General features: G+C 37.1%; 1 protein-coding gene across 5 annotated transcripts in view; it reads left to right on the forward strand.

The window, feature by feature from the left end:
- Nucleotides 1–16,778, forward strand: part of HIPK3 (homeodomain interacting protein kinase 3) — an 83,217-nt gene that overhangs the window by 50,865 nt on the left and 15,574 nt on the right. For all 5 annotated transcript variants that reach the window (XM_070804014.1, XM_019974962.2, XM_070804015.1 and 2 more), the window contains 6 exons: nt 5,125–5,248; nt 13,566–13,685; nt 14,309–14,395; nt 14,875–15,059; nt 15,811–15,970; nt 16,367–16,490. In XM_070804014.1, coding sequence (XP_070660115.1) covers nt 5,125–5,248; nt 13,566–13,685; nt 14,309–14,395; nt 14,875–15,059; nt 15,811–15,970; nt 16,367–16,490 — 800 coding nt within the window. The remainder of the gene's footprint in view (nt 1–5,124; nt 5,249–13,565; nt 13,686–14,308; nt 14,396–14,874; nt 15,060–15,810; nt 15,971–16,366; nt 16,491–16,778) is intronic.

A 16,778-nucleotide genomic window follows, 5' to 3' on the forward strand; every position in this document is an offset into this window, starting at 1 on the left:
CTAACATTCTTTCTGAGTTCTCTAGCAAAAGACCCACAGATCATTCAGAGTTTAGTTTACCCACTTAAAAAAAAATTTTTTTTTTAGCTTACCCACTTTACCTAGATTTCATATCAGTATTTCAGGGCTTTAGAAAAGTAAAAAGGACTTGGTTTTAATGAATATTGATAAGTTTTATTAGTCACATAGCAAAAAAGGAAACATGGCATTTTATGCATAGCCTTTCTTACCGTATAACCTAAATGTTTGAGTTTGTGGATTTGACACTCGCCTTCTAATTGTGTTACTATTTATAGAGTGGTGAAGTGGTTTAGTTGTGCTCTCCATCCAGTGGACGTGTTTAGTGTGCGCCTGGCCTGTCTACAGAAGTACACATGTGTCTGTTCCCTGCTGTACCCTTGGCACACCACTCACATTACAGGTGCTCAGAAGGGAGTTAAGGTGGATAAGAAAAGAAGTGGAAGAATTTCCTTTAGGTGTAGAACACAAGGTTTATTTTGAGAGTCGTCCATAAATCAGACTTTCTGCTATGGTCATTTATATTTAAAAGTATATTTAGCCCAGAGAAATAATTTGAGAGCCAGTTAAGATATATTCAGAAAACTAAGCTTTATTCATTAAGTTACAGATGGGTATATTATTGTTTTGTGCATAATTTTATTTCTAAAGTTTATTGTATTGTAAGACTGGCTGGCTGAGCTCTGATATCTCTGGCAGTTTCATCTAGATTGTAAATGCTTGAAGGTGTTGCTTCCTCACTTTTTCACATGTGATGATGCATACAAAAAATATAACATTCTGTGGTATGCTGTGGTAAACTGGAGAGAATTTGTACGTTTGACTCAGACTTGGTGAAGAAATATATTGCATTTTCTTTATGGTATTTATGTTTTACAAAATAAAATACAAAAGCTTTGGGGAAGATGGCTGCGGCAGCGTTCAGATCCACTTCAAGAGAACCTGCTGTGAAGAGCAGTTAGCTGCCAGCCTCCACCTGTTGTGCCTGTTAGATAACGCAGCAGTGCTGGGCAGAGGCCCATTCCTCTGGGCTGCTCCCAGCCAGTGACCAAACACTGGGGGCCCTAGAGCTACGCTGTTCTAGTTTGATGGGGACCTACTCCAGCAGATAATTTTTGCCTCGAGACTCCCCATTGACCCTGCCAAGACTCTTCTCTTAACAGCACTGCAGTCGGATAGAAGTTCTAATTCTTCCTTTGCCCCTCTTTCACAGCTGTCAGAACTGCTCGAGGTCTGAGGCTCTCTTCACCTACTCCTGCTTCATCTCCCTCTGTATCCTTCAAAGACATTTTCTCCCCAAGAAATTTTTTTTTTGCACATCTCATCTGCTTCTCAGGATTTTAAACTGATGCAATAATACATAATGAATTTGTATAAAATTTGCAATTAAAATTCTTTTTAAAAAATGAGATATTTGAGTTTGCTTCCCTAAATATAACTTTTGAATCTTAGATTTTGTGTTTGAAATGGTTTTATACAATTTGTAATCAAGATTTTTAAAAAGATAAGTCTGTATTCTTATCACAGTCAAAGTGGCTCACTCTCTGTTGCTGCTGCTGCTGCTAAGTCGCTTCAGTTGTGTCCAACTCTGTGCGACCCCAGAGACGGCAGCCCACCAGGCTCCCCCATCCCTGGGATTCTCCAGGCAAGAATACTGGAGTGGGTTGCCATTTCCTTCTCCAATGCATGAAGGTGAAAAGTGAAAGTGAAGTCGCTCAGTCGTGTCTGACTCTTAGCAACCCCATGGACTGCAACCAGGCTCCTCCATCCATGGGATTTTCCAGGCAAGAGTACTGGAGTGGGGTGCCATTGCCTTCTCCAGCTCACTCACTAAACGGTAGCAAATGGCAGAAAGAATTCATCACTCTTTGTCCACAAGACAGAACTCTAATTGTTGACCAGATTTCAAGCAGTTTTCGTCTCTTTAAGTTGTATGTCCTAAATAGTATCATTTTGTTAGTTTTCTTGCATTACCAAATACAATGTTGAAATTTTCTATAGTAGTCCATTTCAAGTCTTGTGAATTTTTGTATTAATTATTTCAAAATAACTATGAAGCCCTTACACACAGCTATAGCTCTATTAGTCTTACTGGCAAGTCTTTAGGATTCAAATTAATACATGATTAACTATTACTAGTTGATCTCATTTACTCCATACCTTTTGAAACTAGCTGCCTTTTGCTTTGAACCTTTTGAAGTATAGATTAGTATATACTTTATAAACTCTTGTGTTCATTTCTCTCTCTTTCTGCCTAGACCTTTATTCTTCCCATGCCTAGTTCAGACCCACATTTCACACTGATGCTTTCTTTCCTTTGTGTGAATCAACCTGTGTTGGCATGACTTACTTAAGAAATGTTTATTGAGTGCATATTTTCTGCTATGTTCTGTGTATAAACTAGTGAACAAAAAAAGGATAAAATCTTGTGAATATGATAATAAATATAATTTAGGGTAAGCCTTTCTTTCTGTAGTAGTTTAGCATTTGATTATATCTGAATATAATTTACATGTATACATCTACACAGTTACAGAGTTAAGTAGTCAGAGGAGTGCAGGCTTTTTATAACTATGTTTTAAGGTTCTTTTTGGAGAAGGCAATGGCACCCAACTCCAGTACTCTTGCCTGGAAAATCCCATGGACAGGGGAGCCTGGAAGGCTGCAGTCCATGGGGTCGCTAAGAGTCAGACACGACTGAGCGACTTCACTTTCACTTTTCACTTTCATGCATTGGAGAAGGAAATGGCAACCCACTCCAGTGTTCTTGCCTGGAGAGTCCCAGGGACGGGGGAGCCTGGTCAGCTGCCGCCTCTGGGGTCACACAGAGTCAGACACGACTGAAGCGACTTAGCAGCAGCAGCAGCAGCAAGGTTCTTTTATTCCTCTTAGCATCTCCCCATGACATTTACTTGTTTTTAACAAGTACTGTGGATTAAGAGTCTATTGAATCTTAAATATTAATTACAGCAGAGATATTCAGGAGTAGAGTCAATAGACAGATTCTAAATCTATGGTAGCAAACAATTTATCTTTTGAACTTATTTCGAACAGAAGAACTGTAGGGAGGAGATGGAATCGTCTTTCCATTGGGTTTAACTATCAAGTCTTAGGGCTTTGGTTCTTGACTTGTGTCATATATTGGAATCAGCTGGAGAGGTTTAAAAACCACTGATGCCTTTGTCCCATCCTCAGAGTTTCTGATTTAATTGGTATGGGTGTGGCCAGCACAAAAATTGTAATGTGCAGCCAAGATCTAGAACCACTGCATTAGGAGATATAACAATCAGTACTCTTAAGTTTAAAAAAAAAAAACTGGCAGAAGGAATTTTTTAAACTGTATTAAATAAGTATACTGAGAGATCCTGGGAACAGTGCCACCACATTAGTAATGAGGACCTGTGTTGTTCATTGAAGGAGTTCCGACTGGTCAAGTCTGGGAAACTTAGAGCATCAGAATAAGTAATAATAGTAATGAATTATAACCCATTGAATAAAATAGGAATCCATTATACTTACATAGGTAAATACATGGATAAATTGAAATTGGATTCCAGCCTCAAAGTGAAGCCCCACAAAAAACTTGATTACAAAGGGGAAAGAAGAAACTTGATAGTGAAGAAATCTATCAGATATCGTGTTATCAAGTAATCAAAGTGAACATTATCAGTAGTGCTGCAAAGTTTTGTACCACCTGATAGCATATAATGAGGAAAACCGTCACTTTTCAAACATTTCTCCCAAAGATTTATAACCTGGATCTAATGATGAGAAGATGTCAGACAGACCCATACTAAGGGATATTCTACAAATAACTGGCCTGTAATATCTTATGCCAGGGTCATAGAATCAAGGAAAGACTTGAGGGACTCTTCCATGTTGGAAAAGCCTTAAAGAGATATGACAGCTAAATGCAGTACATGATTCAGAATTGGGTTCTTTTGCCATGAAGGACATTATCTGTGCAGTTGGCCCAACTTGCAGTCTAAGGCTTAGCTGGTGAAAATGTATCAGTATTTATTTCCTGACTTTGATGATTATATTGTGATTATTAGGAGAGTAATCTTGTATGTACGAAATACAAAATATGCCATTATTTGGCAAATTACTCTCAAGTGGACTAGGAAAAAGTATTTACTGTACTGTTTTTATAACTTCTCTGTACCATTGAAATTGTTCAGGATAACCATGATTGTATGACTTTGGAATTAGAGAACTGTATGTGAAACTTCTCTTAGAATGTTAATTTTCTTATGGGAAAGTCAATGGAAGTAGCAACATAATTTATCTGAGAATTGTATCTTTCATGGAATACATTTTCCAGTTAATCAAAGCTCTTTTAAGTGCCAAAATGCTTTTTAACTGTTTTGACGTACTCTGTATTTTTCTGCCCTTTAAGGCAGAATATAGTGAACTTGGTCTTGTCTGTTTTGGAGAACAAATAACCCAGGTTTATTATTATCTTCTGAAGTAATACCTCGGTCTAGATCCCTGGTTAGTCTTTGGGGTTTGGTCTGGTTTGGTTTGAGTCTTATCTTCAGTGTCTGGTTTTCAGTTCTGATGTCATGGTGTGTGCGTTTAATCATCTGTCAGTTCTCTTTCTAAAAGGTGTGGTACTTCTGCTGTCATCTCAAAAAACAAGATCTATGCTTTTCCTTTTTTTCTTTTCTTTTACTGTCATGTTAATAAAACTTAGATATTTCATCATAGCAGTGTTGTTCTCATGTTGTTGTTGATTCGTTGCTAAGTTGTGTCCAACTCTTTGTGACCCCATGGACTGTAGCCCGCCAGGCTCCTCTGTCTGTGGGATTTTCTAGGCAAGGAATACTGGAGTGGGTTGCCATTTCCTTTTCCAGGGGATCTTCCCAACTCAGGATCAAACCTGGATCTCCTGTGGGTGAATTCTTTACTGCTGAGCCACCAAGGAAGCTCCCCATTGTACTCATAGCATCCCTTTAATTCAGGATTATGGTTAGGTTTGAAAGAGTTATGAAAAATGATGAATTACTGTGAATAGATGATTTCTCTCTGATTTTATGAGCTTTTCTTTGAATACCAGATGAATTGGATAATTTTACAATCATTTTTTAAATTTTTGAATTTCAGAGCTCCGGAGATTATATTGGGGTTGCCATTTTGTGAAGCCATAGACATGTGGTCACTGGGATGTGTGATTGCAGAATTATTCCTTGGATGGCCTCTCTACCCAGGAGCCTTGGAGTACGACCAGGTAACAGAACTGTCATGATAATCCAGTGGAGTTGGTAGAATGTAAAGGAAAACAATAGACTTAAAGGAATGCATTTCCCCAGGCATACAGCACATGTGAAGCTCTTGTTGGAATAAAATGGCAAAACCAGGGATCTTATGGAATTGAAATTTAAGATCTCAAAACAGAATTTGATTTTTAAAGTGTTTTCATGAACAAAGTTGTAATTTCATAAAGTTGTAATCCACATGCCTGAAAACCAGTTTTGTAAACCTCTTGGGAGAATTTTTTTAGTCCCAATTTTTATATTGTAGGTATATATACACAAGGCTGGACTATGTCCATTTAAATAATAATGCTTTGCCTGGGGGACAGATTTTGGTGATGGATGAAATGTCAGCCTGTCCCAAGAAATAAAACGTGTCGTAACTACTGGTCTTAAGCCAGCACCTTTTGTTGGTTTTAAATAACTCAATCACCTGACCCTCTTTAGTATTTTTCACTGTTTTTGATGGTGCTGAAAGTCTCGCTTAAGATTATTTGAAATGATTCTCCATAGAATCCAGCGAGGCACCTCATTACACACTTTTCATGGTGGTTTTCAGGTATGTTCATTAGTCTTTTTAAGCTAATAGACAATATTGGTTGCTATTCTCTTGGTTTTTATTACCAAGATTGTCGTTTGAAGTACTTTTCTTCACTTTTTGAAAGGGTTTTATAGCATACCTCCCTTATTAGAAAGAGATACATACTCAACTCCTATTTTAGTGAAAAATGTTAGTCAGAATTAACAAGGGTTACATATTACATAAATTTTGTTTGGCTTATATTTTTATTTAAATGATATACTAGTTAACTTTTAGATATGAAAAAATAGGAAGTAGAACATTTTAAAAGCACGCCTGACGTAACCAGCAAGATAGCTGATTTCTAGGGTTTAGCTTTCTACATAAAAGGGGATATGAGAGGTAGTTAATTTAGTGATTTAAATGTTGCTGAGACTCTAAAAATCATTTAATATTAATTATTAGATGTTATTGTTAACTTTAATCTCATCCTCTTCCAAAGACTTTCTACCCATGAAACTTCTTTTAGGCCAGGTTTTTTTTTTTTTGTTTTTGTTTTTAATACTCTAACTTTCCCTCTCCCTGTTCAACATACCTCTTAAAAGACCATTTCTGTAAAAATTTCCATAGATTTTTACCTTCTTTCATCTTTTAACCCAGTCATTAACTTTGATTCAGATGCCAAGCTAACTAGTTTTGAAAGAATTAATGATCTGATTGAAAAGTCCCGAAACGCCTTAGCTGCTGACGTCCTGAGGAACCTGTCAGATGCTGGAAATACACCTTTGACTTTGTGGACCACAATTTATGGCACGCGTAGTACTCTGAAACAGTACACAGCTAGTGGAAGTAAAAAGATGGATTTGCTATTTTACTCTGAATTTGGACCTTATAGTTGTCTTGGACAACTCATGTTGATACTGAAAAGGACCCTATAAATTCAGTTTTTCTAAAATCAATAATAAACTTAAAAAAGCCAAAAGTGAGAAAAAAAATTGTTATCTGATCCAGATTAACAATATTTTCAGAATGTGTATTATTTTAATTCCAAAAGGTCATAATAATTGAAAAAAGTTACTAGCATGCAGCATCAATAGTTACACAGTTATCAACCTAGTATTTTAAAAGTTATTTTCCAAAATAAATGTATGCAAACCAATAAGAATGATGGTTTTGTTGTTGTTGTTCCAGTCTTAGACTTCATACTCATTTTCAAATATGATGCTTGCTTGGTTTTGATAAATGCCTGTTTTCAGGGCTATCCCTTGTCTTCCTAATTTGAAGTTTTATTTTTTATTTTTTATCCTAAATTGGTTTTGGTCTCTGAAATGCATTTTTGCATTAAAATGTTCACGTGAGTGGCATTTTTGTTGTTGTTTTGGTTGTTTTTTTTACTTTATTTATGTGGTTGAATTTCATAAAATTTCCTCAACTCCCTGGATTATGGTCATCTAATCAGGATGTGGGAGAAGGCAATGGCAACCAACTCCATCCATGCAGTCCATGGGGTCGCTAAGAGTTGGACACTTTTCACTTTCATGCATTGGAGAAGGAAATGGCAACCCACTCCAGTGTTCTTGCCTGGAGAATCCCAGGGACAGAGGAGCCTGGTGGGCTGCCGTCTATGGGGTTGCACAGAGTCGGACACGACTGAAGCGACTTAGCAGCAGCAGCAATCAGGATGTGAAAGGGCATGCTTCTCTCTGTTACCTGTTTCCTGTTCTAGGCATCAGCTACTGTGATATACTTGGATACCCAATTGAGGCACTGTTGCTATTTTTTTTTTTTTACTTATTTTTTGCCTTTCAGTGGCAGTGCAGTGGGCAGTAGTAGTAACATTACTAACTAATACTTATTGAATTCTTTTATGTGCCAGAAACTGTCAACACTTTAACTCATTTAATATTTACAACAACCCTATGAAGTTTTATAGATGAGGAAGCCAAGGTGTGGGGAAGTTTAATAACTTGCAGGTTTAATAACAGGTAGTCTGAATCCAGAAGCTATGCTGTTAGCAGTCGACTGCCTCTACACTACTTCATGGATAATGATACTTTCAGGGCAGTAAGAGTCCAGCTGAACCCTGCTCCAGTCTGCCCTGACTCCCTGGCACTAGCTCTCTTCCGGACTCCACCTCCACCCTGCCACTGCCAATCTGTTCTCGCTCAAAGAGGGTTTTCACTGTCTTTATATTAGTTTCTCAAATTCATCAACCTCCACTGGTATTCTGTCTCCAGGTTTGAGTTCTAGGGAAGGAGCCAGCAGCCTCTGCTAGTTTATGATTTTTCCCTGTGATAACATTTTGTACAAATATTTCTCTCTCAAATTGTATGTTGTACTAGATATTCTTCTTCTGTTTTGCTTTTAATCATAACATTGCTTTTAACAGCAGGAGTGTTCTTATATTACAGATATTATCAGTATTGATTATAAAGAGCAGAAGCCCAGCCAATTAATTTGGAAATTCAATTCATCACAAACACAGAAATTCTATATTTTATATCCCTTGCAACAGCTTCAAAATATTATAAGTCAAAGTTGATAGAACCAAAAATATAGAGACAAACCCATAATCATAAGTAGAGATTTACAGTGCATTTCTTTCTGTAATTGATAGAGAACATAGATAGAAAAAATCGGTGAGAATATGAATGATTTGAACACATGATTAACCAAGCTGACCTGCTAATACAGGCACTATGCCCAATACAGCATGCAAAAGTGTAGGTTACATGTATTTTAAGTGCATGTGAAACATTTACAAAAATAAAGACTTCTATGAAATGTGTTGTAATATCTTTCTTAACCCTTGTTGATGTGTCTTTTGTGTAATCTTTATTTAACATTCTAACCCAAAGTTTTTTTCCAGAGGTGAAAGAGAGTTAACATTTTACCTATAGTTATATACTTCAAGGCCAAATTTGAGTCACTAGGAAAAACTATTCAGATTATTTTAATTCTTTATTATGAGCTTTCTGTTCTGTTCCTTTGATCATCTGTGTCATATCTTGAAGTCTTCCAAAGGCAATTACTTCTTTGAATTTTGGATTCTACAGCTTGCCACTGACCATTTTTTACATTATATTTTTCTCATATGCATTTATTTCTGTTCGTACACAATTGTATGTACTGTGTTTGTTTAGAGACGGCTGCCTCATGAATTGGTACTGTGCTTTGGATCCCTTCCTGTGTTTATTGTAAGCATACTGTCTCACTCATGCTATATGTACTGAATTTGACTTTTATTTGCTGGGAAAATAAAATATCGTTCAGGACATTAAATAATATTTTAATGGATGAATGGCAGTATTTACTTGATAAATGTTGATTGGTCTTGCAGAATGTTTGTTAGAGTTTAGATAGAACCATATCCACAATAGCTAAAAGCCTGAATTTATATTCAAATTTTATTACACTTGGTAATATAAAATTATATCTTACGTAAGAAAAATAAAGCTCCCTATTTCAATTCCAGGGTGGGGTGAGAATCTTCAGGGAATTCTATTTCATCACGCTATTCAGATCTCAAAGAGCCTTTCTCGAGTAGCCTCAAATAGAGTGCATTTATTTATGTGTGGTGGTGGTGGTTTAGTCACTAAGTCGTGTCTGACTGTTGTGACCCCATGGACTGTAGCTGCCAGGCTCCTCTGTCCATGGGATTCTCCAGGCAAGAATACTGGATTGGGTTGATATTTCCTTCTCCAGGGGATCTTCTCAACCCAGGGATTGAACCCCAGTCTCCTGCATTGCAGGCAGATTCTTCACCAGCTGAGCTGTGAAGGCAGCCCCATTTATGTGTGGACTGTCACATAAATCCAAGAATGAGCTTTACTGTGACTGGATTTTTTGAAGTCTGGAGTTGAAGGTGGTTTTGGATTCACAGCAACACTTAGAAGAATTAGTAGGCATTGGTAGAATCTCACTTTGGTGCTAGATCATGAGTATAATTTAGCTGCTCTGTAAGTGCTTTTATCTGTTCTGATTCTGACTTGCTGCTCAGATTTTCTGCTTACTCTGGTTACGTTAGCATAGTCATCAAACTCTAGCTCTGCTTTATGCCCTTCAGCTCATCCGCCAACGGTGTCTGGAGTTTCTTAGTTTATGTTTCTGACATTGTAAATCTAATTTGCTTAGCTTAATTCTAGTTGAGTTTACAAGGCAAATTGCTTCTAAGTCTGGTCCCTGCCCTTCATCCACTGGGGATGGGAGGGGCAGATAGGTGGAACAAGTTCTCTCTCTTCAAATGACTGTCAGGCATTAGGACCAAAAATAACTTGCAGGTTTGTTTGCTGTTTTTTCAGTGCTACCTCTACTTCTAAGGTATATTAACTGCTCTATTAGGTTCTTTTAGCACTTTATTTTCTTCTTTATAATGGCACGTCCTAGTTTAATTGCATGTTATGGGCTTAAGTATTTATCTCTTTTACTGAATTAATGCTGTTGAAGAGTGACACCATATTCTATTAATCTGCATGTCTTTGTCATAATAAATGCCCTGTGTATGTTTGTTGAAATTGATATGTTGAGCACCTTCCCTACTTTGAGAGACTCTAATGCAGCATCTGGGCACTTCCCATTTTCTCGTTCCGTAAAACAAGGAACTCAGGCACTTGGGATGCCGAGTGAGGGAAAGGCACTGCGCTTTAATGAAAGGAAACTAACTTGTAAGGTGAAGATTTTAATTACCATTTCTTGTGAAATTGGAGATACAAAGATACATGAACATAGACTGTCAGGAGGCACATAGTCTAGCAGGGAAAACTGACGTGTAAAAGTAATTGTTTTGTGTTATGAGTGCATTAAAATTGCTATATTCTAGGTGTGGTGGTAGCACAGAAGACGACGATGGCCTCTGTTTTGGTTAGGGAGAGCTTTACAAAGGAGAGTTTCTTGAATTGAGTCTTGAAGAAGGAACAGTAAAAGATTAGCACGTTGGCTTGGTGAAGTGGCAAGGAGGGAGAGGGACAGGGACGTGATAAGTAGGAGTTAGAGAGCAATCTCGGCAAGACAGACTGGCTCATGCAGGGTTCAGCAGGTGCTGGAGAGGGCAGGAATACGGAATGTGTGAAGAGCTGGGAAGAGAGAAAGTGGGGTGGGGTCAGGGGGACTTGTATGCCACAATTAGAGATTTGGAATCCAGCCTGTAGGCAGTAAAGTAATTTTATACAGAGAGTAACAATCAGATTTGCATTTTACCAAAGTGGCTGTTAGCAATTTCTTGTTCTTGGCAATGTGAATAATGAATCGGGGATGAGTGGATGGGGTTGGGGACTGCATGGACTGTAGCCCACCAGGCTCGTCTGCCCATTGGATTCTCCAGGCAAGAATACTGGAGTGGGTTGCCATTTCCTTCTCCAGGGGATCTCCCTGACCCAGGGATCGAACGCATGTCTCCTGCATTGGCAGGCAGATTCTCTACCGCTGAGCCACCCGAGAAGCCCATTAGGGAGGCATGTAGACTAATTAGGAGGCTGTAGACTGTGAGACTGTATAACTAGAATTGAAGAAGACCTGAAAGAGGAATGGAGAGGAGGGATAGTTATGAAAAATACAAATGAGATAAAATTGTTAAGAGTTTTGGTTGTTGGAAAGAGGGTGATGTGGGAGAGGTACTTGTCAGGCCTCAATTCCAGGTTTCTGTCAATTTCAGGTTTCTGATACAGGCATTGTGATAGTGATCACCAAAGGGGAAGTACCTGAGGTTTTAACAGATTTAAGAAAAATCAGTTTAGAATGTATTCACTTTGAGGTACCGAAAGGCGTTCCAGATGGAAAGTTTCACTTAAGCAGTTAAATCTCCAGAGCTAGAGATAAATATTTAGACATAGAATTAGAGATAAAGCTATGGGGAAAGGCAATTAAAGAGTGCTAAGTAGGAAGACAACTAGAAAAGAATGATGTGGAAATGAAAGGAACAGTTTTTTAAGTGAAAAGATAATAGCTAATAGTGTTAAAGTAAGATAAGGTTTAATATTCAACTATTAAATGTTTCAGTTAATGACAGGACATCACTTACCTTTATTGTTTTGTGAGAATAATAGAATTCTAATTGTTGTGTGTTGAGCTTAGAATGAAAAGGAAACTATAGATTATTAAGACTTACTCAATTAAATGTTTCAAATAGTTAAGAGAGTTTTTTGTTTTTAGGCTGGAAGATATTAAACATTTTTGTAGGTTGAGGGCAAAAATCTCATAGAGAAGAAGTAATAGAAGATGCAGAAGAGGATAGAGTAGTTGTCTTCTAGGTTTAAAGAAAGAACCCTGTGTTTTCAAACACAATTTCAAGGGGTTAAGCCTCTGTTTATTTCCTGTGCTGCCCAGTTGAGTTGGGGAACAGATATTTGAGGGGAACAGTTATTTTAGGGCCAACTATGTATCAGACACTGTCATGGGTGTATATGTAAGGAAACAGAACAGACTCCTTCCTACTTCTACTGCAGAATGGATAAGGAAATACAAGGTAAATGTGCAGAATGTCAGATGGTAAAAAGCACTGTGGAGAAAAAGACAACAGAGAAGGGGAGGTAGGGGTACTGAAGAGGGGAGAGCTTGTCCTTATTTATTGGTGGGTCATAGAAGGCCTCATGAATAAGGTGACATTTGAGCTGAGAGCTGAAGGAAGCAAAACACAGCCATACAGATGCATGGGGAAGAGTGTTCAAACAGAGTGGTATTAACTTCAGAGGCCCTGAGGCTGGAGCTTTTCAGTGTCCTCCTGAGAGAGCTCATCTGTGCTTGTGTCTCTTCCCCTACTGACCCAAGCACACATAGGTCATGTCATAGATGCATGCACGCCCTCCAGTGTTCCCATAGTCCTGATTTACCCAGTCAGGTTAACTTGTCACTGAGTCAAGTAGCTTGTCAATTTCCTGTGTAGATTTCTTCAGTTTCTCCAGTGGTTTCCCAGTATTACCTCTGAGATTAAAATCAAGCTTCTTAACCTATCGATAAAACCCTTTGCCTACAAGATCAATTTCGTCTCTTGCCATTTCGCCCTTTGTGAACCTCAGTCTCTCAGTGTGTGGATATATTCTTTTTATTTTCCATATTATAACCTTGAAAATGTTACTTGCTCAGTTGTGTCTGACTCTTTGTGATCCCATGGACTATAGCTGCCAGTCTCCTCTGTCTATGAGATTTCCCAGGCAAGAATACTGGAGTAGGTTGCCATTTCCTTCTCCAGGGTATCGTCCGGACCCAGGAATTGAACCCGCATCTCCTGCATTAGCAGGTGGATTCTTTGCTGTCTGAGCCACCAGGGAAGCCTTGTATCATAATAGATCATATTTCTCCACTCCTTCAGGACTAACAAACTATTTATTCTTTACTGCCCGATTTGAGCAGAACTTTATATGACTACCATTATTTTATGTGTCTCTTCTTTGCCTTCTCATGATGCATGCCTTTATTATACCTATATTACATATATTACACTGCCTTATGATTGCTTACTTGTATCTTCTCCACTAGAGTAAGAGACAGGGGTTCACTTCCTGGGTTGGAAAGATCCCCTGGAGGAGGGCAAGGCAACCTACTCCAGTATTCTTGCCTGGAGAATCCCATGGACAGGGGAGCCTGGCAGGCTACAGTCCATAGGGTCACATGACTGAAGTGACTTAGCACACACGCAGACTGATTTATTAGGGCACACACACTACATCATTTAATTCTTGACCTAACATCTAGCTTAGTGTCTGATATATTATAGCTATGTAATTAATGTCTTAATGCAATAAAAGAATAATTTTTCTCTTTTGTAAATTATCTTTCAGATTCGATACATTTCTCAGACTCAAGGTTTACCAGGAGAACAGTTGTTAAATGTGGGTACAAAATCCACAAGATTTTTTTGCAGAGAAACAGATCTCTCCCATTCTGGTTGGAGATTAAAGGTAACTCACTTACACTTGATCTTAGCCAAAAGGCCGAGAAGTGATCTCACTTAAAAAAATATTTAGAAAAACAGTTTTCTAAGATGCCTTATGTTCATGGATAATACTCTTTATTTTTACTTTATTACAAGTTTTCTTTTTTACCATCCCCCAATCCCACTTTTAATAAGCACAGTCTTTTCTGAATAGCTTAGCTCATTCTCTAACCTGGCAACACAATTAGTAATGTGTTTTAAATAGTTTAAAAAATTTTATGTGTGTCATTTTGAGTTCTTCCTTACCATTTATCAAGCTTTATGGGACAGGGTTGAACTTAACCACTTATGGTGTAACCCAAGTATGTAATTTATTCCCAGGATCAGTAAATCCTTAATGATTAACATTAGTAATTTTGTTAGGGAATTTATCTATGTGTGTGATTTTATCTATATATTTTTGACCTCAACCTGAATGTCTCATTTTCTGTATACTTTTAAAAATTATATTTTGATAGTTATTCTTTTGAAACTACTACTTGCCTTAGAATATTCAGTATATTAGACTAAATGTGCCAGAATTGAAGAAATAAAGAATTTACAAGTGGTAGTAATAAGATGTTTTTCTTCTCTGATGTATTCAATAAGACACTGGAAGAACATGAGGCAGAGACAGGAATGAAGTCTAAAGAAGCCAGAAAGTACATATTCAACAGCCTGGATGATATAGTGCATGTGAGTACCACAGTCACAGTTGTCAATGTTCCATGCATATAAATTGGTGCACTTGAATGCCAAGAATGCCAAGGCACGTTAATCATTTTCTACGTGACACAGTGCTTGCTGTTTTTAAGCTCTTCAAATGAAATTGATTCTAAGGTTTAAGAAACTAAATTTCATTCATCTTTATCAAATATTTGATTTGTATTATCCTGTTCTTCAGTATTTTCTTTAAAAAGGAAAACCCTAGCAAACATATTTCTTCTACTTACATCTCTCTAGAATTGAATGTTTAGTTAAAGCAGTTTTTTCCCACTGTTTTGAATGCTTTTTGATACCTCAAAATATTTTTGAGATGTGTTCTTTCTTATTTGAAAATACTTGTAGTTCTTGGTTCTTTCCTGTTTGAGGTTTTTTTTGAATTGTTAGACTTTAACATATACTACAGTGTATGGCTTATTTTTATTTGATGTCTTGAAATGTTGATATTGCAGGTGAACACAGTGATGGATTTGGAAGGAAGTGATCTTTTGGCTGAGAAAGCTGATAGAAGAGAGTTTGTTGGTCTGTTGAAAAAAATGTTGCTGATTGATGCAGATTTAAGAATTACTCCAGCTGAGACTTTGAACCATGCTTTTGTTAATATGAAGCATCTTCTTGATTTCCCTCATAGCAACCAGTATGTTACTTTAAAATCTTTTAAAATGATTCTGAAGAAATGATAATGCTCTCTGTAGTAAACCAGTTTGTTAGAAAAATGATTCAGTTTCTTCATTAAATATAAGTAAACTGAGTCAAAAGAGGTTAAGCTAACTTGAGCAAGTTCACATAGACAGTAAATTGCAGAGTAGAACTAGAATGCAAATCTAAATCACAGTCCAGTGTTCTTTTTCCAAAATAGCATACCAAAAATGACTGAGTGATATCACTTTTACATAATATTCTTACCTTAATGACTGGACATATTTATAATTAAAGAAAGTGTTAAGTTTTTCCTCCTTCAATTTTGAGTCCTGCAAACTCCAAATTGAAAAACTCCTTTTTTCAGTTTCCCTTCACACCATTTGCTTTTCTCCTCCATTCCCCTGCCCCCGTTTCCTCTCTTCCTTGTGGAAGGAGGTTTTTTAATGGGTTGGTGGAGAAGAATATATGCCCAAATTGAAATGGGGGTCACAAATTATAGTGTGCTCACCAAAATGTGCTCACTGTTGCTTTACTGTCTCAAGAAAATGTTTCAGATAGAAGCATATGCTTCTTCTTGCTTCAGACTTCCATCTTACAGGATTTCCTGGTAGACATAGTATTGGAAATCGGCAGATTAAGTGCAAGCCATAGACTTTTTTTTTCTTTTAAAAATAATTTTTAATCTTAAACTATTCTAAACATTAAAAAAATAATATGACCATTACTGTTCACTTTTTCTTTTGCAGTGTAAAGTCCTGTTTTCATATTATGGATATTTGTAAGTCCCATCCAAATTCATGTGATGCAAATAATCACAATAAAACTTCACTTTTAAGACCAGTTGCTCCAAGCAGTACTACTAATCTGGCAGCAAATTTTACTAAAATTGGCACATTAAGAAGTCAGGTAAGAACTTACAGTATTTGGTCATTTTTGCTTCTCTTTTAACAATTAATCATTTTGCTTTTGAAATATACATAAGTTTCCATATCAGCACTTCCAGTGCTGATGAGGTCTTACTATGGCTGTTCTACTAAATCTCTAATATTTCAGGGTAACAGTTGGAATGTATCTACTTAAATTTATTTTTTTCCTTCACCTTTTATTCTTTCAATGCAATCTACTGGCTCTCCTGTATCTCAAGTCTACAAAAACTAGACTTCAGTAAGATCAATTTCTGGGTCCATCTTTATCATAGAATTATGGTTTTTTAAAATGCATTTGACTTCTACTTATAAAGCATGTGTACACAATTATTAGCGTACTCTGTATAATGAATGCCATGTCCATCAATTGTTCTAGGCATTAACCACATCTGCCCATTCAGTTGTGCACCATGGGATTCCTCTGCAGGCCGGAACCGCTCATTTTGGTTGTGGTGATGCTTTTCAGCAGACACTGATTATCTGTCCCCCAGCTATTCAAGGTATTCTTTTATTTGAATTACACTTTGAGTTTTGGCATGCATTATTTTAAAATAAGTTTAGGCATCTATTCATTAGATATACTGCATGGGTTTTGTTACATTTAATGCTACGTTTGCATTTAATTTAAGCTGGTCAGTAGCCTTTAAACCACTGATACTCATTAACTGACTGGAGTTCCATTGTAGTCATCATTAACAAAATGGCTCATATGACAGTTGTATTTCCTGTAGAGTCTAGCATGATAAAATACTTTAGTAGGAATTAATGAACTGGGAAAGCTGTGGATT

This window comes from Bos indicus, chromosome 15, assembly GCF_029378745.1.
Source record: "Bos indicus isolate NIAB-ARS_2022 breed Sahiwal x Tharparkar chromosome 15, NIAB-ARS_B.indTharparkar_mat_pri_1.0, whole genome shotgun sequence".
NCBI classification, from domain to species: domain Eukaryota; kingdom Metazoa; phylum Chordata; class Mammalia; order Artiodactyla; family Bovidae; genus Bos; species Bos indicus.